This window comes from Silurus aristotelis (assembly GCF_946808225.1).
Source record: "Silurus aristotelis genome assembly, chromosome: 3".
NCBI lineage: Eukaryota > Metazoa > Chordata > Actinopteri > Siluriformes > Siluridae > Silurus > Silurus aristotelis.
In genome coordinates this window covers 21,831,185-21,859,121 of record NC_139576.1, presented here as the reverse complement: position 1 = coordinate 21,859,121, position 27,937 = coordinate 21,831,185, and the positions used below count along the sequence as shown (strand labels likewise).

At 39.7% G+C, this 27,937-nt stretch overlaps 1 protein-coding gene across 1 annotated transcript in view; it reads right to left on the bottom strand.

Annotated features, from left to right (window-relative positions):
- The window catches only part of tanc1b (tetratricopeptide repeat, ankyrin repeat and coiled-coil containing 1b), a 116,759-nt gene that overhangs the window by 18,353 nt on the left and 70,469 nt on the right, over nt 1-27,937 (bottom strand). Inside the window, exons 8-13 of the mRNA XM_083537971.1 lie at nt 18,608-18,727; nt 12,606-12,887; nt 12,222-12,373; nt 7,272-7,503; nt 5,788-5,954; nt 1,260-1,867 (exon numbers count right to left, since the gene is read on the bottom strand). Coding sequence (XP_083394097.1) covers nt 1,260-1,867; nt 5,788-5,954; nt 7,272-7,503; nt 12,222-12,373; nt 12,606-12,887; nt 18,608-18,727 — 1,561 coding nt within the window. The remainder of the gene's footprint in view (nt 1-1,259; nt 1,868-5,787; nt 5,955-7,271; nt 7,504-12,221; nt 12,374-12,605; nt 12,888-18,607; nt 18,728-27,937) is intronic.

Genomic DNA, 27,937 nt, shown 5'->3' with positions numbered 1-27,937 from the left:
ACAATAAAATGTAACTAACATGATTGCAGAATAATTAAGGCTGGCTAAGAGGTGCTGTAAATGAGACCGAGGGGCTTTGATTGCAGCTTTTTATTTCACACAGGCAAATTCAACTGAGGAACTTGCCCTTATTATCCCATATGCAACTGCTGGGTAGTGACCACATATTTATAATCCATAATTCTGCAATAAAACAAAGACTGCATCTTGATTTTTTTGGCATCTATCACCAACAAAGTGCTCCGTCAGTGCCTTTAGAAATAACTGCCCTTCCACTGAGATTCCAAACTCGCCAAGTCATTTGATGAAAAAGTCAGAATGTTGGCAAGCGAAGCTGTCAGGCTGATTAATATGGAGATAAGTTGGCAGACAGTAGTTACATGAGGACATACTCTGATAAAGCGCCTTTCAAGATTTGTGGAATCAGTAGTTTTACTATAGATTAGCTTAGTGTTTACCAGCAGAAAGTATGCAAAGTACAGTATAATCAATGCTAATCAAAGGTTCAACTTCAGGAAGGCTGAATGCTTAGATCGTTACCATGAGGCTTGTTGGTAGTAACAGTGTTATTTATTTATTTATTTTTTGCCTTACCAATAAATCACTACAAGCATTGCTGAATACTGAACTGAGTCCTAAAAATGATTTAACCACCTGACAAATTATTATTGAATTATTCTTACTGTTTCTAACGATTAAAAATCCGTCCGGTGAGCAGACAGATCGCTGGGGTTTTCAGGATGGCAAATGAAAAATTTATTTTAAAGATAATTCATTATTGTTTTCCAGGATTGACTTTTCAATTTCAGTACATCCTTAACACATTCCTTTCCAATACAACATAGACCCTTATAGACATGACACATTAAGTGCCTAGATTGAGTGCCCTATAAATGGCCAACAGGCTCCCATTTTACAAGGTAAAATCTGCAAACTTGTGATAAGCTATAACCTTTGAAGTGCAAACTATTTAGATGAAAGCTGTGAGTGGGTTCCTGAAGCTGGCCATGGTTCCAGCTGATAATATTTTACTGATAATCATTTCAACACTGCTGGTTATCCTCAAGCCCTTTCACTCTCTCAAACTAACTCAAGGTGGTTAGAGAGAGAGGTCCAGAGGAAGACCATCTCATCTTTCAGCTCTACCTGAGTAGCATTTTTTGTGGCCATGTTTATAATTAAAAAAAAAGATGCACACAAGACACTGCTTTTCAATAGTAACCCAAGCTTTCTACTTGATGGGATTAGCAGCATCTTACCTGGGGTCACAGAGGAACTCAGAGCTTTCCCCATCAGCCCTCCACACAAGCCACTCCCTGAAGGATGGGTGGCAGAACATACGCGTCTTATCTCTCCGTTTAATCAGGAACGCGGAGAGTGTGTCCATACGTTGCTGGAAATCATCCCAATGCAACTCTCCTCGCATTGCACCTGCATTTAAAGCTTGAAAGAGCTGCTCATCTGTCAGTGGGTGGAGAGAGGCCAGGGCAATGTTGAGGATGGGTATGGCACGCTCGAATGCAGAGTTGCTCCTGAACTTCATGTTGCATTGTAATAAGTAGATCTCAGCTAAAGAGATAGGCACCACTTTGTAGCTGGCGCTCTTGATGACCAAATGCCCCCTTTCAAAGAGATCCAGTGTGAGCTTCAGGTAAAGGTACGAGCCCTGGCTGCGGGAGACGAGGTGCGAGCTCAGCTTGGACACAGTGACAGGATCAGCCTTTCCGTTCAGAGAGACGTTGTTGAGGACATCACGGCTGCTATTCACACGGTGCTGGATGTAGGCATTCAAGTCTGAGCTGATCTCTTTGTTATCAGGGAAATCATCCAGACTGATCTTTGTGAAGGGAAGCAAACTGGCGATCTCCTGTGGGAAATCAAAAAGAAGAACAGTTTTCATTCATTTTTTTCCCCAGAAGACAGACATACAGCAACCAAAATGTAATTAAGACATCCTCATAAAATCTGGAAAAAAAAAACCACAGGATTGTGTGGTGGCCACGATGTTTTTTTTTTTTTTTTTTAAAGATACGTCAGCTTGAACCAGTCTTTGACCTTGCGGTAGCTTAGTGGATAAGGAAGATCGTGAGCTCAAATCCCAGCAGGGGAGCAAGGTCTTTAACCCTCAACTGCTCAGGTGTATAAATGTGATACTTGCAAGTCACTCTGGATAAGAGCGCCTGCCAAATGCAATAAATGTAAATGACCTCATGGTCAACAGCAGTACACTCTGAATCACAAATGCATGAATTAGCAATTCTGTTGCTGCTTTATTAATGGCCAACCATATAACTGCAGTGAGTATGGCTGGTGAGTATTATACATACACTATATGGACAAAAGTACTGAAACACTTGATGTTTTCAGCCGTATGTGGTTCTTTACCAAAATGTTAACACAGTTGGAGGTACACAAATGAATAAAGTCTGGTTAAATGCAGTAGCATTACATTTTCCACTTACTTGAACTAGGGGGCCCAACCCTGTTCCAGCATGAAAATGGCCCAGGGCACAAAGCAATTAGATATGGTTTACATGGGTTGGAGAAGATCTTGAGTAGCCTGCTATAGAGCTCTGACCGCAATGCCAGTAAGCACCTTTGGGATGAACTGAAACGCTGACTGCACCTCGGGTTTCCTGACCCTGCATCAGTACCTGACTTCACTAACACCCTTGTGGCTGGTAAACACAAATCTCCAAAAGCTAGTGGAACATCTTTAAAGAAGAGCGGAGGGACTTCTAACAGCAAATGGGGACTAAATGTGAAATCAGATATTTAAAAAGTACATCTGAATATTATGGTCAGGTGTCCACAACCCTTTGTTCATATATTATATGATCACTCCATTTACTGCTATACAATATGCAGTGTACAAGTTTAAGTATTACATATTTGTGAACACATGATCCATTAGATAATGAATTCCTGCTTCTCCTAAGACAATCTCTGTGTGTCTTACCATCACTGTTTTCATCTATACTACCATAAGATATGCACACGCACGTTTGCACGCACACACACACACACACACACACACACACACACACACACACACACACACACACACACACACACACACACGGCTGTGTTGTTAAAAGCTTCTTCCTTTCTCCTGTGCAATAGTATTGATGTACTCTGGGTGATTAATCTACAGAAGGTCAGAACAGAGCAGGAGATATCGGACCACTGTGAACACATATGTGCACAAGTGTGCATGCACACACACTCAGACACACACAAGCAAATACAATTGCACATGGTCCCTCTCTCTCCCTCGAATAAAGGATTAAGAAGTGACTAAGAGCTGGACTCTCCACAGGGACACCCACACATTACACTCGGCACAGGTAAACACAATACACTCCCACACACAAGGATTTTGCTGTCATATACATGAGGGACTAGCAAAGTGAATATTGAACAATACTAGGGTTAAAGTTAGTTTAGCTTACTGTTGATGAGTGGAAAATGTACATTTAAAAACACAGAAAACTAAAATCAATGGAGGTAGGGTTTAGAAAAGACCTGCACTGGTGAAATGTGAGCGAGTGTTACTGATCATTTGTAGAATCTGTAGAGTGATGCTAAGCCCTGCTTTTATCGATCACTTCCTGATCTTTCCAAGGAGATTAACTTGACTAACAAGTGAATGCGTACACAGTCTGACACGGCCGCATTTAGACAGATTTTCAGCAGCCAGCAGTAGACTGGAATAAGGAAAAGCAGACACTCTGGCCTTCTCATTATTGCTACAATCACCAAGCGAATATGTGTGCTGACAGATCAATAAGGGCGTCGCAAGTAAGCAGGCTGGCGCTTCAATCCCCTCAGCATTCCCCATACCCTCCCAATTACCACATATATCATTTCATCATCACTGCCATCTTTTCATTTCTGAGAGTAGCTCTTCAATAAATTACATCTGTCAGGATTTCCATCTGTTTTGAAGGGAGTTTTCATGTTTGAGTTATGCAGGTATCGTATTGGGTCTGCTTGCTATATCCCTCCTTTAGCATGTATGTATTTGGGATCAGCACAACCCATCAACACTATGACTTCCTGTAAAGGAAAAGACTCATATAATGCACTCACTATTAATAATGTAAAAATTGTTTCTGTCCCCATCAACGATTTACCACCCGAATGACATTTTACTGTCTGCTGTAGAGATTATATTCCATGCACAGAATTTAGAAATCTATTTACATTTGCAATGCAAATTGTGACTCGTTCATTCACCTCCACAAACTATTTCCAATCATGAAGATTGAATATTGAGATTTACTCAAGATTAGTACAGAATATGTTAACACCAATTAAAGAATCAGTGTGGCTACACTAAAGCTAATATAGCACTGAAAATGGATTATTCATGCCTGGAGGCCAGCTAGAGTTAAACAAACTACTGCTTTACATGTTCTTATGCTAGAGAGATAATAAGCTATGAGTTCAAGCAGGCTGGCTGCTGGAGGTTTTTTATGTCATACATTTAAATTTCAATTTTTTTTCGTCACAACACTATCATTACTATTTTACAATCGTCGGTTAAAGATAGCTAGACTACAAGGCTGACAGGTAAATGACTAAGGATCGTATGTTTTTTCTGTCTGAAACTGCAGGGTCTAGCAAATTCTCTCAGTGGAGTAACAGCAATGATCCTTATTGAGATTGTAAAAATGGATATAAAGCACATTGGCAGGTGTCAAATTATTATCTTTTCACTCACGGTACACCATTATGCCTGACTGTCAATGTGACATGGATTACAAACTAAGAGGAAAATGGAAATTACAAGCTGTGGACGGCCAAAAAAACATGGAAGATGTGAGTTCTCAGTAGAAGAAAACTGACAACAATGTGGCGTCCATAATTTGTACCAGACGATTTAAAAAGACATTATAATCCTTGTAGGCAAAGAAACACTATTTAACTTCCAAGCGAAAATCTAACCTTTAAAAAAGAATAAAGATTTTCTTTTGTAGCTAGCAGACATTCTAACTTAACAATGAGTATGCTACCAAAACATACAGAACAGTGGGTAATTAATCCAGTGTAAGTGGCCCATCCAATCACTTCATTTATATGAAAAGAATTACTTCCTAAAGAGGCACTTTAGTATATGGTCCATGTCTGATGGGTTCATTCTGATTCAACTGCTCGATAAATTCCCATATTGATCTGATTGTGGTTGAGCAGTGGTGGTTGTTTAATAATAGTGGCATATATACACTAAAAGCAAACTGTAGTTATCACTGTAAATGTTCTCGTCAGAAAGAACCTCTGCCAACACAAATACAATCATTAACCTATAATTCTGGCTTCCCGGAATCAGTGCTTGTTACACTTGCTGATGCTTCTTACATTTTAGGATTCTCTGATATACCAGGTGTATAAAATATATATATATATATATATATATATATATATATATATATATATATATATATATATATATATATATATATATATATATATATATAAAGGGAAAGTCCCCTGTATGTGCACTGTGTGGTAACAGATGTATATTATTTAAAGAGAGTGTAAGTGTGGATCTTTTAAAGTACTAAACCAGCAGCAGACAAATCTCTGCCCCTTTTAATTATTTAAAAAGCTAACAAACACATAACTTCACATGAAGCATTTGCAACGCAACAAAAACAAATGAACTCCTGCCTGAAGCATGTATGACAAAGCTCTTAAAATCCAGAGATGATGTTTTGGGAAGCGAGGCAGAATTTGTTTTCGAATAATGAACTACTAAAAAGTGGCATAGCGTGGTTGCTTTACCTGTAGGCTGGTCCGCACAGTGACAATAAGTTTGAGCCAGATGGGAAACTTTGAGACACTCTTGGTAATGAAGGATGCCACTGTGTCACCATAGTCTGGTTTGTGAAACTCTGCCTCATTAAGCCCGTCGATCAGGATGATGTAATCCTCTTCTGGAATCTTCTTTTCTGATTGAGAGAGTAAACACAGAAAGATAAACCAGTGTCGTCATATGAGCCACATAAAAATACCAAGCAATTTCCATCTCACGTGCATTTTGCTGTTGTTGCACTGAGACCTTTGGGGGGTAAAAAGCCTGGTAAAAAAAATTATAAATCAGACTGGTGCAAGTTATTTTATATGCACCAGTTTAAATATTGAGATATACCTGAATAAAGCTTTGACCAGCATTTCTGCCTTTTCAAAAATAAACATGAATGAACACTAAGCTTACACAGAGTTTAAAGTGGAAATATAAAACACAGTCGAATCCATTGCAGTGTGTTTAACTTGGTATGAGGGTAGGGGTGGCATAGCTCCATGCTGCACGGTTCGTTCAGACAGATGCAGTGGGCATTTAAAAATTCATTACAAACCAACATGGTGAACGGAGCACTTTCTCTTAATTAAGGATACTGCATTTACACAATCGGAAAAACGACTCTTAAATGGGATACAGATATAAGGCAAGGGTTTGCACTTTTGTTAGTAAAGGGCTCTTTTCGTTCTTAATCCTTAGCAGATAAGCCTCGATAAATGCATACATTAAGACATTTGTTCCATTAATAAGAAATGTGAAGCAGCTGCGGTGAGGAGCAGCACTGTAACTTTGCCGCTGCCACTTTACTGATTCTCGGTCATTCCCTTTTCAATCATATAAACAGGGGATTTTTTCTATTAATGCCTCACACCTGACCTTCCCCCATACGCCATTGATTTCAATGTAAAGCTGAAAGGAAACTGGACCCCTGTGTTCAATAAATCATAGTGATCCTGAAATGCGTGTGCTGCCTGTTGCTTTAAAAAGCTAACAAATATGTCAGTTCTCAGCAGGCACAGTAAATAGCAGTGTTTCTAAGTGGTCAGCACAGACAGCTCAACGGCTAAGCATTCCCCGTCATCATTTCCTTTCTGAAAGTGAAAGTTTCATAAGAAAAGGTTAAAAAAGATTTTTGGTTGCCTTAGTGACCATTATTAAGCTAGGCTTTATCATTAGGAGCTGTCTTATTCTTTTATTCCCTTTTTGAATAACATGAAGAATGAACAGTGAATTATTGCTAATGCTGTGTGGATGAAGAGAGCATAAATTTGCATCAATATTAACTGGACTAAAAGGCAAATCATCACATCGACTATCCACCGAGCAGAACGTGCTGCCTTCATCATGGAGCTACGTAAAAAAATAAATAAAAAAAAAAAATCTAATCTGTGAAGCAGGAAGATAACAGCAATACAACACGACTATTGATTATGAAAAGTAAAAACAACAATTCTGGATTTTGCACCTTTGCGCAGGTTAACGAGTGGCTCCAGCACACCCCTACGGAGAGCAGCCATCGGGTCCTGCACGCAAGAGCGCAGACTCAGCATGCTCTGCAGGTGGGGTTCTTTCAGTAGCAGCTCCCTGTAGGCCGTAAGTTGATGTGCTCTGCACATAAGAGCGGCAATGCTGTGTACAAACTCGGGCACTAGACAGGTGTAGGTGTTGTCGGCCTGGCAGTAATGATATGCCACCACCTAGTGAGAAACAGACAGCAAGAGACAGAGAGTGTGTTTTAACAGAAGATAACTCCTGAAGATATCCACATCATTCTGTGTATAATATCTGCCCCTGGTGTTTATGGTGTACCACAAGGAAGGTTACTGCATCTTTCATAATAATCTGCTTTTATAACAATCTCTGAGGAGATCGATTTTCAGTTTCAAATAACTTTTCTGTCTGTTTGTGAGCATCCAAAAGAATCCTCTCCAATAGAGACCGCTTCAAAACATTCAATGACAATCTATCTTCTATTGGATTTGTAATCATCTTAATGAACAGACAAATCAAATGAGTCTCTCCTGTGAAGCAAAGAGATGTGCTTAGAACACAGTTCAGCACAAAATCCAATCTTGGTCAGAAGATGCCCTTCAAAGCTTCTTTTATTGGTGCTTTTACATTATTTAGATGTATTAGTGAAATCCCTGCTTGACAGGAGACTGTATTTTGCATTTGGACAAGCTTAATAAGAACGGCTCAATTTTCACCTTAAGAGAAAACCTTTTTAGCCTGTCAGCCCATTACATACGGGTACATGGAGACCATTCATTTTTACGTGAGCATTTTTACTACTGAGAATGACTTCATGTTCCTTTTGTTAATCAATTAATGAAATCACTCACATTGTCACTATTTTCTCTGACAGCCTTGACGGAAACTGCCCAAAATGACACTCTTTTCACTGAAAAATCAATTGTACACAGTACCATAGGTCCTTTTTGTTGATTATTCTAAGGCACTTTGCGCTTATACATCACCCAACATTTATCTGTCGTAATGCTAGCAAAACTTGCTGCTAATTCTCCTTACTGAGACCCGTGTTGTAAAACAAATCCTCAAGCAAAGAAATGCATATTTATGATTCAATCAAAATTCACTCTCAACCTAACAAAGGCCCTTACCTCCCAAAACAGAATGGCTTCTGTCCCCTTTGAGAGACCAAAGCACAGGAAGTAGAAGTCTAGTGCAAATATGAAAAATAAATTACGACACCTACATTTGTTTCTAAAGATTAAAGATTTTATGCGGACAAGTCGATGTCAGATTAAAAACAAAAACAAACAAACAAAAAATCCCCCTTTTTAATCTTCGGTAATATAGCTAGACTGCTTAATATGCTGCTGAATCGCTGTCATACTTCTCGGTCTCTTCCAACCATCCAATTACCTCTTTACAGAGATTAACTGTAGATCCCGAGGTCATTCTCAGAAGTCATCTCATTCGGTTCTGAACACACACCTGTACTTTGCAATCTGCACTGGCTTACATAAATCTCCTCCTGCACCTAGTGTCAGTATTACTCTCTCCAACTGTCTGTTAATCATATCATATATTTAAAAAAGGGTTTGGGGGTAAAACCATGGAATGCCACCCAATTAATAGCTATAATAACTAGTACGCAAGGTAAAGTGTTCAGGTGTCTAAAAAGAGCAGTATGTGCTGATAAAGAATAAGGTTTTTAAATGACTCTAAAGGGAGTAAAAGTTTGGAATCTAAGATCACCGAGCAGGTGGCTCAATAAGCCTTGGGTAAGCTCAATCTCCACTGCCAGACTCAACAAATCTCAGCTGAACTAGAGCAGTTTTATGTAGTTGTGTACAGTACAGTGGAAGTTGCAGAACTCCAGCTAGGGTCAAACTAAAGACCATCTAAACCAACATGGCTGAAATCCTGGAACGAATATAACCTGGTGATGATGTGTGCTTATAAGCAAAGACATCAAGCGTTATGCAATCCTTCAAGGTGCGACTTTTATCAATCATTGAAGACTCTGTCAAAGATCAAATCCAAACATTTCCTGTCCAGACTTGCAGGATCATGGACCGAACTGGAACTGTAGCATTGGCGAGATCAGCCTCGGGTAACCACAGAGAATACGTGAAATGAAACTGTCAGGTGCTGATGCATGAGGTGGTGATGCATGAGAAGCACGGAGCTGAATCTCAGCTAGAAAAGCAGTGCTTTACAGCATCTAAAGCACGTCTATAAGAATCAGGGACAACAGATATGGGAAAAAGAAACATCGCCTGTTTATTCATGTTTGAGTTACAGAGACTGCAACATCGGATGCGATGAGGGCTCTAGGCATTAATGAGTGATAACTGGTCAGTAAATAATCAGTGCTTTATGTGCAGTCTTGACACTGCACTCTCTCTTTTCTCAGGTCTGCTCAGGCATTGCTCCTGTGATTATGTACCTTGGACCAAATGACCACCTTGCCAACCAATTGCCATGGCAACACATAAGCAACTGCAGGTCCCCACTTCGAGATACAGATTACACATTCTGTACTTCTGCTAGTGAACACCGACTGACAAATCACATTATTATTTTATAAGTGATTTTCTAACACCTGTGAATACACACCTAGAACACAGCAAACTGGTCAAAAAGTCTATTACTGTCTCCCCCAGAACTAATTCTTCTGGGAATTCAGGTCTCAATAACAACGCTATCCCTATTTTGTTGCGTGACCCAGCTTTCCAACAAACCACACAACAGTTCAAAGAAAGGAAACAAGAAAATCTAAACATTTCTTGACAAAATGTGTGTGTTGAGGCATTATTTATTCATTTTTAAAAAAATTTATGTATTATAAACAAGCATATTACTTTGATAAAAGCATTTCCAATTTTGATAAACATAAAAAAATTAAAAGAAAATCACATGTACAAACATGCATCACTCTACAAAAAAAAGAAAAAAAAATGCAGGGCAGCAGGAGCAAACAAAGGTAAATGTGTGTCTATTTACACTTTCATTTCCTTCAACTGAGCTTGAGCGGCTTAGGAAAGAGCAAGAGTACAGAAATAAGACATGGCCGCCTGATCTCACCCTGACCCTTTCAAACATCAAGCTTTTAAAAACTCCAAGCCTACATGTGTGTGTGTGTGTTTACAAAGAATGTGGGAATAAGGTACCTACACACAGCTGAACCTACACAGTGACTACTATATAAGGTCAATTTAACTGAGACCAGTCGAAAAATAAATGCAGGCAGTAGGCTTGTGACAGGGGTGAAAAGATAGACCAATCACAGTACAATAATCATGCACACTTGGATCATCTCTGCCATCGTTTTCAACCCTGAGTCTCAGAATTAGAGGCATCGCACTATATGGTTTGAGGGGATGTTGAAGCACAGTCTTATGCAGAAACGAGTGAGAAAACTTCATTACACTGCAGACATACAAACAGTATATATTTTCCCCCTTGCAATCACTCTACAAGTGACCTTTCAAATCCTATACAAGCTTTAAATATGGAATTGAAATTCCGGTGACAGCATCAAGCGACGCCAAGACAGGGTGACAAACAACATTTGAATAAAAATGTTCTCAATGTTATGCAGCACGCCCGACACAAACCCCATTTAGCGCATTTTAAGCGCTTGATGTTTAGCCTATAATATTTCCAGGCTCATGTCTCCCTCATTTTCACCACACTATAAAATTGCATTGAAAATAAGACCATTTACTAACTACTTACTAACAAAAGAAAAGGCAGCTAGTTCTTATAGAGCCCACAGGCAATAAAAGTGACAGTCACAACATGCCCATATGAGATTAGCTTTATGATTGCTAGTGTCAGGTTAATGTCACATGTCTACCCTTAAGATCATGCATGTTGAGACATCACCAGTTTTCATCTTCCCTACAGATCACAGTCGGTATGCTTCTTTATAGCAACACTGAATGCAGGGAGGCTTAGGTGAGCTGTCACTTATTCACGCACTATAAAGAAATACAATTAGCTAAGGGCCAATTTCATATCCAGAGCTTTTCTAAAGCATTTTTGGTCTCGTGACTCTCGTGGAATGGATACACTTTTTGATGAAAACCTTTTAATCCTCAACAAGTTTGTGAAAAATGTGACCACATCTGTACTGCTTCTTTTTTGGGTTGGATTTATTTTACACTTTAATCAGAGTTCACACCGTACAACAGGTGTTATTAGAGTATGGTACACTTCTTTAAAACCTCAACGATGTCATGACAATGCTGGTCTGTAACTGCAGAGCAAAACATATGTAGTAGTAACACACTACTCACTAATCACTCAAACAGGGAGAACCATTCATTCATCCTTAGTTATCGCTTGAGCCCTTGAAGGCATGAAACTGGAATTGCTAGAGAGAAATTTACCTTGCATGACATGCCAGTCCATCAGGGCACCATGTACATGCTTACTCACACCTAGAGGGCAATTGAGAGTACTAATTTACCTGTTTTCGGAAGAAAGCGGAAAACAGGGGAAAACCACACATGGATAGAATATGTGAGACTAATTACAGACACTACCCTGAACTCAGACCTGAAACAGGAAACCTGGAGGCAACACTACCTGCTGTGCTCAGCAGAACCAGAATAACTCAGGTGTACTAGTTATTCTGTGGCTCACAGTTTTCCGATTTTTAAGTGCACTGGACTGTAAGTAACTGACCTGAAGGCATCCATCCTCACAGCCTCGAGTTTGAAACCATAACACTACAACACAAGTCACCTTGAAGGTTAAATGTAATGTGTTTTTCTGTTATAAGTTGAAAAATGTGACACACACACACACACACACACACACACACACACACACACACACACACACACACACACACACACACACACACACACACACACACACACACACACACACACACACACACACACAGCCTTCAGCTGCAGCCAGTGTTGTATTTTACCTTGGCAGCCAGCCGCTTCACAGCCTCCTCTCTGTGTCGGCGAAGCTCAGGTGTACTGGGGCAGCTGTTGGACTGCAGGGTGTTGGTGCTGCTGGAGGGAGGAGTGACCTGTGGGGGCTGGCTCAGGGGCAACTCTGAACTCTGATTCGCACCTACACATGCAAATCAACCGCTAATTAATACACGTGTACACTATTACCAAGCAGAAACACAATGCACATCAATAAATCTGTATTTAAAGGTACTGTTACGAAAAGGACAGGAATTTTATCTGACCTGACAACAATACTACATTTTACATACTGAATTGTCAAAGTCACCCAGACTGTTTTTGTCATGCTAAGCAATCTCGACCTCACACTCGCACATTGCAGCTGGACTTACTTTTTGGAGATGCATGAGGACTGTTGGAGGCGATCTGTCTCATGCGGCCTCCATGGCAGCTGAGGGCCACCAGGCGGGAGATGATGGCAGTCTTGCCAAAGCCCACATTACCCACCACTGTGGTCCCACGACTCTCTCCTGCTTGGCTGCTGATCAGCACATCCTCGAGCTGCTGAAACAGCCAGTCTCGCCCCACAAACACTGAATCCGTAGTGATGCTCGGAACCTCAAACAGAAGAGGCTTTAGCATGATATCCACAGGCTTATATGGAGCGAAACGTGCTGTGGGATGAGTGCACACAAACAAGTACGCACAAGTCAATTACTGAGCACAGAGTCGGAAAGGCAATTACCGTTTTTATTTTTGTTTTATATCTTTAAAAAAGCTGCAAATGTCATCCACATATTATGGGTAATCTGGTGTGTAATATGTTTGTCTGATAAGCCTCCCTTGAATGTATTGATCTTTTCAAGACACTTGCCTCACTTCTAAATACTCGCACACGCCCTGATGCTGAACAATGAAAATAAAACCCGTTCGTAAACTGATCTTTTTATTCAGGCTTCTGTCAGTGCAGCTGAATAAATAACCAGAGAAGCAAAGGCAGTCTAAAGAAGGTCTAAGACAGATTTACATCTATCCTTAAGCCAAATGCTGGGCTTACTGATTAGGGCATTGCTTTCTATCTCTGCAGCTTTGATCTCATGACACGAAGGCGGTGTATGCCAAACTGTACAAGAAGCTGATATGAAGAACATTTTAACTTGTTAACCATTGCCAAAAAACATAAAAATCAAATGGCGTCAGAGGAATTATGCTTCATCAAGACTGATAAATAAGATAACTGTGCCAAAACAGGCTCTGAAATCTAGATCTAAGAACATCACAGCTTCTCATCTGCTCTTATGGGGTTTTTCTTTTCGCAGCTTCAATAGAATTGAATCGAATCGAATAGAAATACATATTTGTAGGAGAGTTTGACAGCTCAAAACCTAATATGGATGAGACTCCAAAGAACTATGACTTTTCACTCTTTCTTTTTCCCCCCCGTTTTCCCCCTCTTTGTACTCACTCATCTCCTCAAAGCTTTCTTAATGCATGCGCATCTTTCTGCCACTCCTGCGTTTTTTCTCTCTCATGCTTTTCTCTCAGTAGCGGTCTCCCTCTTCTCTCACCTTCTCAGGATGAAAGAGCAGTCTAGGTACAGGGTGCCTGGGGCAGAGCTGCTCTGACAGGAAAAGACTGCAGAGGAGAGTGTATTATCTTCCACTCTCAGAGCCGGGCCTTCTATTCATTTTTTCCAATGACACACAGTCATTTACAGAATTTGGATAAATCCATACTGACAAGTTATTACTTTCTCTGTCTAACACATATACAGGTGCACAAGCTAAACAAAGCACATAGAGACAAAAATCACAGAAATCACAATATATGGTTTTTAAACTATTTATTTGTGTAATACAGCTGCAAATAAGTATTTGAACACCTGTCTATCAGCTAGAATTCTGACCCTCAAAGACCTGTTAGTCTGCCTTTAAAATGTCCACCTCCACTACATTTATTATCCTAAATTAGATGCACCTGTTTGAGGTCGTTAGCTGCATAAAGACACCTGTCCACCCCATACAATCAGTAAGAATCCAACTACTAACATGGCCAAGACCAAAGAGCTGTCCAAAGACACTAGAGACAAAATTGTACACCTCCACAAGGCTGGAAAGGGCTACGGGGAAATTGCCAAGCAGCTTGGTGAAAAAAAGTCCACTGTTGGAGCAATCATTAGAAAATGGAAGAAGCTAAACATGACTGTCAATCTTCCTTTGGACTGGGGCTCCATGCAAGATCTCACCTCGTGGGGTCTCAATGATCCTAAGGAAAGTGAGAAATCAGCCCAGAACTACACGGGAGGAGCTGGACAATGACCTGAAAAGAGCTGGGACCACCGTTTCCAAGGTTACTGTTGGTAATACACTAAGACGTCATGGTTTGAAATCATGCATGGCACGGAAGGTTCCCCTGCTTAAACCAGCACATGTCCAGGCACGTCTTAAGTTTGCCAATGACCATTTGGATGATCCAGAGGAGTCATGGGAGAAAGTCATGTGGTCAGATGAGACCAAAATAGAACTTTTGGGTCATAATTCCACTAAACGTGTTTGGAGGAAGAAGAATGATGAGTACCATCCCAAGAACACCATCCCGACTGTGAAGCATGGGGGTGGTAGCATCATGCTTTGGGGGTGTTTTTCTGCACATGGGACAGGGCGACTGCACTGTATTAAGGAGAGGATGACCAGGGCCATGTATTGCGGGATTTTGGGGAACAACTTCCTTCCCTCAGTTAGAGCATTGAAGATGGGTCGAGGCTGGGTCTTCCAACATGACAATGACCCGAAGCACACAGCCAGGATAACCAAGGAGTGGCTCTGTAAGAAGCATATCAAGGTTCTGGCATGGCCTAGCCAGTCTCCAGACCTAAACCCAATAGAGAATCTTTTGAGGGAGCTCAAACTCCGTGTTTCTCAGCGACAGGCCAGAAACCTGACTGATCTAGAGAAGATCTGTGTGGAGGAGTGGGCCAAAATCCCTCCTGCAGTGTGTGCAAACCTGGTGAAAAACTACAGGAAACGTTTGACCTCTGTAATTGCAAACATAGGCTACTGTACCAAATATTAACATTGACTTTCTCAGGTGTTCAAATACTTATTTGCAGCTGTATCATACAAATAAATAGTTAAAAAAAATCATACATTGTGATTTCTGGATTTTTTTTTTCAGATTATGTCTCTCACAGTGGACATGCACCTACGATGACAATTTCAGACCCCTCCATGATTTCTAAGTGGGAGAACTTGCAAAATAGCAGGGTGTTCAAATACTTATTTTCCTCACTGTGTGTGTGTATATATACAGTGAGGAAAATAAGTATTTGAACACCCTGCTATTTTGCAAGTTCTCCCACTTAGAAATCATGGAGGGGTCTGAAATTGTCATCGTAGGTGCATGTCCACTGTGAGAGACATAATCTAAAAAAAAAATCCAGAAATCACAATGTATGATTTTTTTAACTATTTATTTATATGATACAGCTGCAAATAAGTATTTGAACACCTGAGAAAGTCAGTTTATATTTGGTACAGTAGCCTTTGTTTGCAATTACAGAGGTCAAACGTTTCCTGTAGTTTTTCACCAGGTTTGCACACACTGCAGGAGGGATTTTGGCCCACTCCTCCACACAGATCTTCTCTAGATCAGTCAGGTTTCTGGCCTGTCGCTGAGAAACACAGAGTTTGAGCTCCCTCAAAAGATTCTCTATTGGGTTTAGGTCTGGAGACTGGCTAGGCCACGGCAGAACCTTGATATGCTTCTTACAGAGCCACTCCTTGGTTATCCTGGCTGTGTGCTTCGGGTCATTGTCATGTTGGAAGACCCAGCCTCGACCCATCTTCAATGCTCTAACTGAGGGAAGGAGGTTGTTCCCCAAAATCTCGCAATACATGGCCCCGGTCATCCTCTCCTTAATACAGTGCAGTCGCCCTGTCCCATGTGCAGAAAAACACCCCCAAAGCATGATGCTACCACCCCCATGCTTCACAGTAGGGATGGTGTTCTTGGGATGGTACTCATCATTCTTCTTCCTCCAAACACGTTTAGTGGAATTATGACCCAAAAGTTATATTTTGGTCTCATCTGACCACATGACTTTCTCCCATGACTCCTCTGGATCATCCAAATGGTCATTGGCAAACTTAAGACGTGCCTGGACATGTGCTGGTTTAAGCAGGGGAACCTTCCGTGCCATGCATGATTTCAAACCATGACGTCTTAGTGTATTACCAACAGTAACCTTGGAAACGGTGGTCCCAGCTCTTTTCAGGTCATTGATCAGCTCCTCCTGTGTAGTTTTGGGCTGATTTCTCACCTTCCTTAGGATCATTGAGACCCCACGAGGTGAGATCTTGCATGGAGCCCCAGTCTGAGGGAGATTGACAGTCATGTTTAGCTTCTTCCATTTTCTAATGATTGCTCCAACAGTGGACATTTTTTCACCAAGCTGCTTGGCAATTTCCCCGTAGCCCTTTCCAGCCTTGTGGAGGTGTACAAGACCAAAGAGCTGTCTTTGGACAGCTCTTTGGTCTTGGCCATGTTAGTAGTTGGATTTTTACTGATTGTATGGGGTGGACAGGTGTCTTTATGCAGCTAACGACCTCAAACAGGTGCATCTAATTTAGAATAATAAATGTAGTGGAGGTGGACATTTTAAAGGCAGACTAACAGGTCTTTGAGGGTCAGAATTCTAGCTGATATACAGGTGTTCAAATACTTATTTGCAGCTGTATCATACAAATAAATAGTTTAAAAATCATATATTGTGATTTCTGGATTTTTTTTTTTAGATTATGTCTCTCACAGTGGACATGCACCTACGATGACAATTTCAGACCCCTCCATGATTTCTAAGTGGGAGAACTTGCAAAATAGCAGCGTGTTCAAATACTTATTTTCCTCACTGTATATATATATATATATATATATATATATATATATATATATATATATATATATATATATATATATATATATATAAATATAAAGGGGTGGGTTAAACCCCGGGCTACAGAAACAACAAGACCAGCCTTCGTTCCCCCCCCGTGCATCAATGACCCTGTTTCCTCAGACCACTTTCAATAGATACTGACCACTGCAGACCGGGAACAGCCCACAATAGCTGCGGTTTTGGAGATGATCTGACCCAGTCGTCTAGCCATCACAATTTGGCCCTTGTCAAACTTGCTCAAATCCTTACGCTTGCCTGCTTTCCTGCTTCTATCACATCGACTTTGAGAACAAAATGTTCAGGTGCCATGGGAAAGACAATCAGTCTTTTTTACTCACTGCTCATAACGTTCGAATGTCAGAATGTTATGCCTCGCAGTACAAATGTGCAGAAGCTATTAAGCAAAATACAGTAAGAATATACACTGATATTCTTACTTTACTGCTTAATAGCTTCTGCACATTTGTACGGCTGATATTATTTACAATAATTCGCTGTATATATTTGCATTTTTATCTGTACTTTTCAAATTGCACAATGTAACTATTTGCCATTGTACCTGTACTATCACAATTCTTCCATTCTTTCTTTTGTCTGTCTGTCGGCATTAAAGGCTACTTTTTTACCTTGTCAGTTAGCATTCTGTTACCTTGTATCTTAGAGCTCTACACTATGTTGCAAGTGTGTACAAATGTGTACAACGATTGTACGAACCTAGTGTAACTACCACGGCTGCCACTGGTTTACACTGGGGCGTGACGAGCAAAGGTTTATTTGTAAAGTCTGCCATTGGAAGATTTGAATGGGTGTTGCGTGTGAACAGATCCCCCTTTCCTCTTTCCACATGGGGGAAAAAAAGAGAAGGATAAAATGGGCTAGTTTGAAAACTATGCTTTGTGCCTAGTAATTTATACTTGCATTATTGATGCTCTGGACTTCCCCAAACTCAAACTCAACATCATGTGCAACATGCAGACTCTGACCTTCCGAAAAATGCTTCCGCCAACGGCATCCTACCACTCTCGCAGCACAATGGCAGGCTTAAATTCAACTATGTGATGTGATGAAATACCCAATTTTTATTTCCAGTTGATTGTATCGCCTGCAGTCAGTGCACTAAACTCGAATTGGCCATCTCATTTAGGAAGAAAAAAAAAGTCATTTCCTTCTATCAAATTATAAAAAGACTTGAGTCGAGTTAAAATACAATCTACAGGTGCTGGAATATTCTGATGGCATTTTATCTTGATTGCTGGAAGAAACTGCTCCATTTCACTCAATCCGACAGTGAGATTACATTCTTCCGGAGATTATGTAATTACAATGCATAGCTTTAAATTGTTGTTGTTTTTTTTTAATGATGAAAGTGTGAGGCACCTCTTGTCTGGAGTTTTTTCTTTTAAATTGATTACCCGGGTATGGGCGAGAAATGTACACTACCTTTGTCGTAGGGTGGCCTTCCTCCGGTGTTGTGCCACGGCATGCGTATGGAGGTGCGCAGTGGTGTGTTTCGCTGTTCATCAAGATAGCTCAGGTCTTCCAGTTTTGTAGAACTGGTCGCTGAAAGTAGAAGAGTGATCGAGTGAGAACGAGCAAATCCGTTCGTTCAGATTCAAAGCATTAGTCAGTCATAAAAAAAAACAAAACAAAACAAAACAAAAAAAACCAAACAAAACCCCCCCCCACAAAGCCAAACGTTATCACTCCAGCAATATCAGACATACAGCATAGAGAATAACAAGTGATATGCCAGTGATCTAGGCTACTGCTGAAATGGCACAGTAATGATACAAGATAGTGAGGCATAATTTCTATTTTCTTTTAAAGTGTTTTTGCAGCTTTACAAATGGGTTTAGATTGCGCTATTTTGAAAGCCTTTGCCTGAACTAGTGGAGTTTAGAGAACAGCGTCCTAATGGATGTGAGGCTAGTAAAACTGGGCTCGCATATTTCACATTACTAGCAAAGCTAACAGGCTTTCTCGCAGCTCAAAACTCATCTGAAGGTGTCAGGACAAGCACTCGAGGGACACAGAGAAACTGCTACAGGACAGAGAGACACTGAAGTGAAATCGCAAATGGAAAACACTACGAGGAAAGAACTGGCAGAACTGATGGGTACTAAAGAGGCTGCAATAGGGACGCAGAAGCGTGTATAAAATGCCAGGATGGTGCTGCTCATGAAGTACCCTTTGACAGCAATGGATAACAGAAGACAGACCTCGAAGTCATAAAAACGTCCAATTGGATCCTCAAAGCAGCACTGCGTATTGTAACCAATTCCCCCCCCCGAGCAGTTCTCAGAAGCACCATCTATGAGTACAGCAACGCGGAAACCTGAGGAACATCGACAATACTCTACGGAGATTGGAAAATCAAACCATTATAGTAGATCTGCACAAAGCTCATAAAAAAAGACAATATTACATTTTGTATTCCTCTATGTGGCCCAGAACATCTTGAATAAAAAAACATTTTAATTGATCCCTCATGCAGTTATGAAATGAAACATCTATTCATATTTCTCTCTTCTAACAAGAAAAATGGTACAGAGACTAGTCGCTGTCCACAAAATAAAAAATGTTCAGCTCTATGGTGGAAAGAATATCGTATTTAAACCAGTCAAATGGCGTTAATTTCCCTAGAGGTGGGAATGTGAAAATCGCCGAGATCTGATTTTGGGAACAAAGAGTAATTTATGTATTTTAAATGAGTAGAAGTAACAAAAGAGTTGTTCAATAACTTGAAGGGAAAATGGAAACTTAAGGATGTTCTTGTTAATATTAAACGCTTTTCCAACCTAATTACTACACCACCGCTCCTATTTACACACTAAATACCCAGTACACATCTTAACCAAATAACCAATATTTGCAATGGGATTGGAATAAGCTTTTGATCCTTTCTTGCGCAAATCTTTAGCAAAATAATCACAAAGACAACTGAGTTTTTTTCATATTGAATACAATTATCCATCTATGACTGAACAGCATCTGTATGTTAAAAAAACTCTTATCCTTTAATTTATTAAAATGTATTTTTTCCCCCAATCTGCACTCATCCTTGCCATGTTAAGAGTCACTTTACTGCCACGGACCTGATGTCGGAGTTGTTCTTTTTAACCTTTTACGTTGATGTTACTTTGTTTGCGAAAGCTGCTGAAAACAGTAGTTATATTCCTTGTTCTCCAATAAAATAAAAATACAGCTTCTCACAACAGCAGAAGGAAACAGAACTGCTTTGTTTGCTCCGAAACAAAGCGTAAAGTAAAGCCTGTGGTCGGTTTAAACAGCTCATCCATGGCTCCTTCATGCAGATGACCTGGTTTCGTATCTTGCTGACAGAACAAGGCCTAGAGCATAGCCTTCCTCTACTGCCATAGTAATGCCAAACATTTAATTATAAAATGAACTATTGAGAAGGAAATTCATCAGAGTATCAATAAACTATGAGAAAAAGCCAGGCTTTTGAATTATGAATGCCACAACTTTGTGGAAGTTGGATTATGAGTCAGTGCTTAAAGCAAACCCTTTTCATAAGGTCATCTTAAAGGTTCCTGAAAGCACAATAGAAGGAATAGTGCACTCTCAGTAGTCATCTATTTAGGTGGTCCTCAGCCATCTCAATAATTACTATAGCAGAGGTTTAAGATCAAGTCGAAGCGACAGTATTAAATGGCTAGCATGCAAAACGCACTACCAGGCTAACACACAGACGTGATAAAATACACACTCAATGGGCAAAGGAAAAGCTGCAGAAGACATGCTTTCGAGCTAGTAAACCATTGAACTAATGAAAGTGGCAAACCTGGGGGAGGGGGGAAATTACATCATAGAAATGCCATTCATGTAGAGCGATGATGACAGACGCAGCAACCCACTAACTGAGCAAAGAGACATGTCAGTCAGAGCTCACATGCAGAAAAATTTACGGACACACACACACACACACACACACACACACACACACACACACACACACACACACACACAAATAAATCAAATTATTAATGAAACAGCAAAAACAATGAGTTGAAATGACCTCCACAAAGAGGTCATGCAGAACTGAACTAATAAGAGATCAAAGATAATGAGCATAAACGGGGGAAAAAATCATTAGTAGATGATTAGATGATTTAGTAACAGTTCTCAGAGATGAAAAAAAAAAAAACATTAAAAAAAGTACTATAGACAATACACAATTACAGGCTACATTCTTTTAATCTGAGCGCAAAAGGCTACATTTTAAACCTGCAACTCTCCAACAGCAAACTCCCCTCGCTTCCCACACTGCTAATTCCCTGTGCAGAGTCTGAACACACAGGAACAGCGCATACTTACAGAGCGAAGCCGGTCATACGCACCAGCATGGAGGAAAGCGTCTGTTCCATAAACACAAATACGGAGGATGTGTGGAGAGCATCTTGATCCTTAACGCGAATACCCTCCACATCGCTGCTCAAAATCCTCCATAACCACACACACACACGCACACGCACACGCACACACACACACACGCACGCACACACACACACACACAGTCACCCTCTCGCATTCAACTGGTGACTGAAGCTGCAACGAGAGCAAGAGTCGCTACTGAAGATTCAGCACACACAGCGAGAGAGAGAGAGAGAGAGAGAGAGAGAGAGAGAAGGAGAGAAGTAGTATCTGGTATTAAAGATGTTAGACCTAATGCTACAGCTCACAGTGAGGGTGGGGAAAGAAGGGAAATGTGGAGGGACCTCTATCAGCCGAGCGTCTGACTACGCTCCGAGCTGAGTAGCTGGAGAGGAATGAATCAATGATCCTCCCAGAGAAGGAAAGGAGTGGAGGAAGGGAAAGAGATAGAATAAAACGTATATAAACGGAGAAATTGATTGAATAATAAACACAATGGTAGGGGGAAAGGAAACAAAAAAGAAAGAAAGAACGTTCGGGATGAGTGCAACTCAGAAAAGGGTGGGAGCAAGGTGAGATTAAATGGCATAAGAGAGTTGGGGGGGGGAGTCAAAGAAAGGTAATTCTCTCTCTGATGCAAGACGTAAGTAAACAGAGGTGGAATCACAGAGAAAGAGACTGAGAGAAAGAGACAGAGAGAAAGAGAGAGAGAGAGAGAGAGAGAGAGAGAGAGAGAGCGCAAGGGAGTGAGTGAGGGAGTAAGTGAGAGAGAGAGAGAGAGAGAGAGAGAGATAGAGATGAAAGGGGAGGGAGCAAGGGAAAAGCCGTACAAGCCTAACTCTAACTTCTATGTCTCTCTTACACACACACACACACACACACACACACACACACACGGGTCGGAATGTATCATATGTGTACACGTAGCGCACGGCAGGGCAGCGATGGTCCTGTGGATGATTGCTCTCAGGGTAAACCTGGCTTAGCACACACTTGGCCAATGATCAGCTTCACACAGTAACACCACCACTCTGTCTGTGAGGGCTGACTACAAAGTCAACAGCCTACGTGCATCCGTTCTTTAGGTTAAAAAACGCTCTTCTAGCAATGGGTCATGATTTTACACAGGTGAATAATCATTAAAAAAAATTTAAACAGGAAATAGAACGAGCAAACCAGATTTATTTGTTTGAATCGATCCAATTTGTTATTCAAGAATAATTGAATATATATTTAAAAAATATATATCGAATAATTGAATGAAACTGGATACTGTTCGGAACTCAGCAATGAATGGCTTAATCTCATGAAGAGGGACCACTGATCTCTCACTAATCGAACACAGTTTGCTATTGATACTGTTGAAGCACATCCAAGAATCAGGATTTTCCTCTGACAGCTGCGAGCTTTCGGCATACGGTAAAATTGTAACTGATGATGAAAATGTGAGTTGTGTAATATATTATCCATGTTCAAAATGACGATGCATTTTATGCATAATAAATTACATAATAAACCTCCACCAAAATAGATAAAAAAAAATAAACAGTTTCCAGGATGATGCATAGACATACTGCTCTGGTTGAATTTCCAGAAGCAATCTTTCTGGTGACTCGTGCACTATTCGCAGTTTTAAACAATTCCATGGGTTTTCTATGGGACTGATAGTCCTGTGATTTTCACAGATCAAACAGTGTTTCATCATACTTGTCGAATAATTCACACTCTATGCACCCTGGTCCTCCTGGAATGTTCCAAAAATGTGGTCTGCTTAGAAAAGGCGATCTCAGAAGCCGGTTTGATATAAGTTTCTCAGTCTATATTACAGAATTACACTATATTACAGTCTTTATCTATATCAATCTATACACATAATATAATAAGGTACTGGTTATAAGTGAATGAGCAATGTGCAAATACATATCCAGAGACTTGTATACTCTTATACACCAGCGCAGCATGATGTATGCAGTATAAAAAGAATGCCATTGTAACTACGCCTAATGCATTTCTGCAGACAATATCTGTCACAAATCCCCATACTAAAAAGGACCCCAAGCAGTATACACTATATGGCTAAAGGTTCATCAGACTGTGTAGAATTTTTTTCTTCAATAGAACTAAGCTCCAGCAACCTGTTCCAGTATGACCAGGCGCCTGTGCACAAAAGCAAGGTTCGGCCCTGACCTCAACCTCAATTGAATAGCTGTAAAATAAACTAGAATGCAGATGCACCCCAGGTCTGAAATCGCTGCTTGACCTCACTAATGCTCTTATGGCTGAATGGGCAAATAAAACCTCATAATCTAGCGGTTGTCCCCGAAGAATGGAGCAAAGGGGGCAAAAATGTAAAAAGAGTGTAAAGGTCATGCGATGACACTTTCGCTCATAAAATGTATTGTATCACGTTTCCACATCCCTTCATTAAATCTGATACAACGCTAGATGCACATTTAACATTAGGAATGAATCATTCATATTTAAACAGCACTTTTGTTTTTTATTTAGTATAAAGACATAACTTTCAGATAAACACGTAGAACCGTGAGTGAAGACAGTCCATCTGCAGCCCAGACAAACCTGTGGCACTGTAACTGCCTCCTACCAGACATGCTCAGCTGCACACATCCTGGGTTTGACAGCTCACAGCAACAAAGCAACACAACACAAGCAGGACAAAGAGACAGAGTCAACTCGCAACCTATCTTTGACAATCAGCAGAACTTCTCGCTCTAGAGCCAGTTCACCATCTTGGCTGCGATCGCAATAAACGCAGCTTTTCCCGAAGAGAAAAAAAGAATCGTGTGCAGGCAAACAATTCAAAATCAATATCATAATTGACGTAATATATTTTTCGGGACAAACCGCACAGTGCGAACAGCTGAAAACTTTTGTATTATTAACAATTACTACAATTATTCGAACACATTGTTTGTATCTTTGGCGATTTCAAATCATATATTTTTATAGACATTTTTTTTTTGAATGACCAGCACCACTGGACTGCTGGTAGTTTTTTATTAAACCAATCTATCATGGCACATATTGTGCATCATAAAAACGTCGTGATGTATCTTTGTCATTCGGCTCACACCTAAAGCCACTGTGTCTGTATACAGTCAGGTAAATAAATAAACAACTGAAAGCAAGGCTTTACAATGTTCTTTTTAACACCAGAGAGAAGAAACTGTCTCAGAGTATCTTTCAATTATGTCTTATAAACTATATTAAGTCATTTGTGTATAATGCATTTATTCACTATGATGACAAAAAAATTGGCATATAGAAAAACAATTCTCAGGCAAAAGGACAACAAACTTTTTTGAAACATTTCAGCTATTCTTCATCACGCATCCACACTGTTTAATTCTCTCCATCATGTCTGCCTCATTGATCATCATCTGCAGCCGCAGCAGTGGTGAGAGGAGAGACTCTCTCCCAATCACCCACTCACTTGACTGCTGAAGCCCTTTTCTTACAGGATCATGATTATTGGAGAATCTTGTATAAATCCCTTACTTTTCTTTTTTTTTTTGTATAGGGGCAAAGCCTGCAGCCACCAAGTGCAAAAAAGATACTTGAAAAACCACCTATTAGACTAGCAGCACCAGCGCAGAGTCGCTGTGACTGCTCACTCCACACCGGAAATACGATTTGTTTTGCGCATGCACAAAAACGCTGAAGAATCCATAGCGCTAGCGTTAGCCGCTAAAAAGAAAGTGTCTAACGACTAACACGATGGACAATTAAGTGATTTATGTGCAACTTAAAGAATTTCTCATAAAAAGAGAAAATCCTGACAATTCTGACTATCGAGTGAGTGAGTGAATGAATGAATGAATGAATGAAGGATAAAAGGAATGAGGACAACTATGCTGAAATATGTAGAACAGTTAAGTAGATCATATTTTTAGAACATATTAAATTTAAAACACACACACACACACACACAAACACACACACACACCTTATATACACATCTGTATTAATCAAATGGGGTCCAACAAATGTAAATGATTGAAAGTAATTCTTAAATTTTTTTAAACTTCAGTCCGACAACATTGGTATACGGTGGATACACCAGAAATGTTGGATGTTTACGAGAAATAAAGCGAGAAAAAAAGACGGATTTGTCAGAAAAAAAAAAAAAAAAAAACCTTTACTAATATATATATATATATATATATATATATATATATATATATATATATATATATATATATATATATATATATATATATATATATATATATACATATATATATATACATACATATATATACATATATATATACATACATATACATATTTTATTATTATTTATTTTTTTTTACTTTGGGGAAACAGGCTTCAATAGAACAAAGAAGATGCTGCAGAAAGAAAAATGGAGGAACGAGGAGAAAACAGCGAGTGGCCAGGAGAAGATTCAGACCACAGAAAACAACGGTAAGTTTCCAAAGTTTGGGATCATTTAAAACTAAAATATAAAGCAAACACCGTATAGAGCGTTTAATTTATTCTTATTATTTTTTTAAAAGAGTGATCTAAAATTTATTAGGTTTTGATTTATGATTTTTTGTTTAAATATATATTTGTATTTGCACTTTGATGAAATATGGCAATTAAATGCACTAAACCGGTTTAGTTTTCACAGATATTTTTGTGTGCAATTTCAGCAAAACATTTTTTTCATTTTTCTAAAAAGGGAACAAATGACATGGTCAAGAGACCCGTATTATTGTCTCTTGTTTATTTAGTATTGCTCTTTAATAAAGAAAGAGCACTTTTTATCTGATTAGTAGATTAATCATTGTTATAATCATTAGAATACTGATTACTAAAATATTATATAGCTGCAGCCCTATTTTATATATATATATATATATATATAGATCTGTTAGAAACAGGTGGAAAAAATATGACCCTCATTGTATCACAGTTATACCATATCGGTTATACTCCAAACTCCAATACAGTAATCAGATATTGATACAACAACAACAAGCAGCCTTAGTGATTTTTTTTTTCACTCTAAACGCATACATAATGAAGTAATTCCTAAAAGATTTAAAAGATCAGTGGAGCTGTAAAACAATAGCCTAATTCACAATGCAGTGTTCTGAGGGGAAAGGAAAAAAAAACATTTCACATTTGCTTGTGTCAAGAGTTCTGCTTTCTTTGTTGTCCAGTTATGCTGGCGTGTGCGTTATGTGTGTGTGTGTGTGTGTGTGTGTGTGTGTGTGTGTGAATGAGTGAGTGAAATTGAGATAGGTGTTAATGTCTGAGAGGGAGAAACGCTGTCAGCGTGAATGAGTATGTTGACGATGCAGAGTGTGCAGGTCAGGATCAGTGCAGCGTGCGTTATGAGTGTGTGGAACACAGTAAACATGAATGCTTTTTTTACACTAACGAATCAAATGTTTGATTGTATTACAAGCTCAAATATACATGAAATAATCTTTTGAAAATCATGCTTAACAATTGGCTGTGTGGCGTTTATGACGAGAGAACAGAGCCAGGAAATTCAGCCAATTCATTTCTTGATTTAAAAAAAAAAACAAACAAAAAACAATCATTACTCAGAAAAAGCAACAAATGTATCACTAATTAACTCATGCTCTTGCATTGAAAAAATAAATAAATAATACGATTTGCGAATGTGGAAACTGTTGGGCTATATGCATGGATTTTAATTTCGCTTAGATTTAAAGGATCGGCTAAATTAAAGACTGCAAACTGTAATGTAATCTCTGTTTCACTACAATTCTCTGGGTGGAAAAGGGCTATAATATCTGTCTGGATGCTGCTGGTCCTGAATTCTCCTCACTGAAACCCAAGCTAGACAGTTCTAGGCTGGCGATGGAAAGATTACCATTCAAGAAGGGTTGCGGAAGAGAAAAATGCAGCAGACGTGTCCTACTGTGAGATAACACACATTTAGAGATATAAAGGGGAGGCTTAACGGCCATTCAGCATGCAATCAAAATATAACAAATGAATTTGTCATTAAGGGAGAGCAGAAGCCCCTCTGGCAGACTGAGGCCGGTGTGCGCGCGTGTGTGCGCCCGTGTGTGAGCGTGTGTGTGTGTGTGTGTGTGTGTGTGTGTGTGTGTGTGTGTGTGTGTGTGTGTGTGTGTGTGTGGTCTCTTTTCCATTTGTCAATTTATAAAGGAAAAATCAAGCTGTACGTATTTCACTGGTGTACATGTCTGTCAAGGTCTCAACATTACAGAGACAAAGTTTTCCTTCACAAATATAAAAGTGAATGCACATCATTTATGATTCCTGGAGGTTAAGGTGTATGAACTGTAGCATTTATCTGAAATAATACACAAGTCCTTGTAAAAGAAATCCTCATATAGACAGTAATATAAG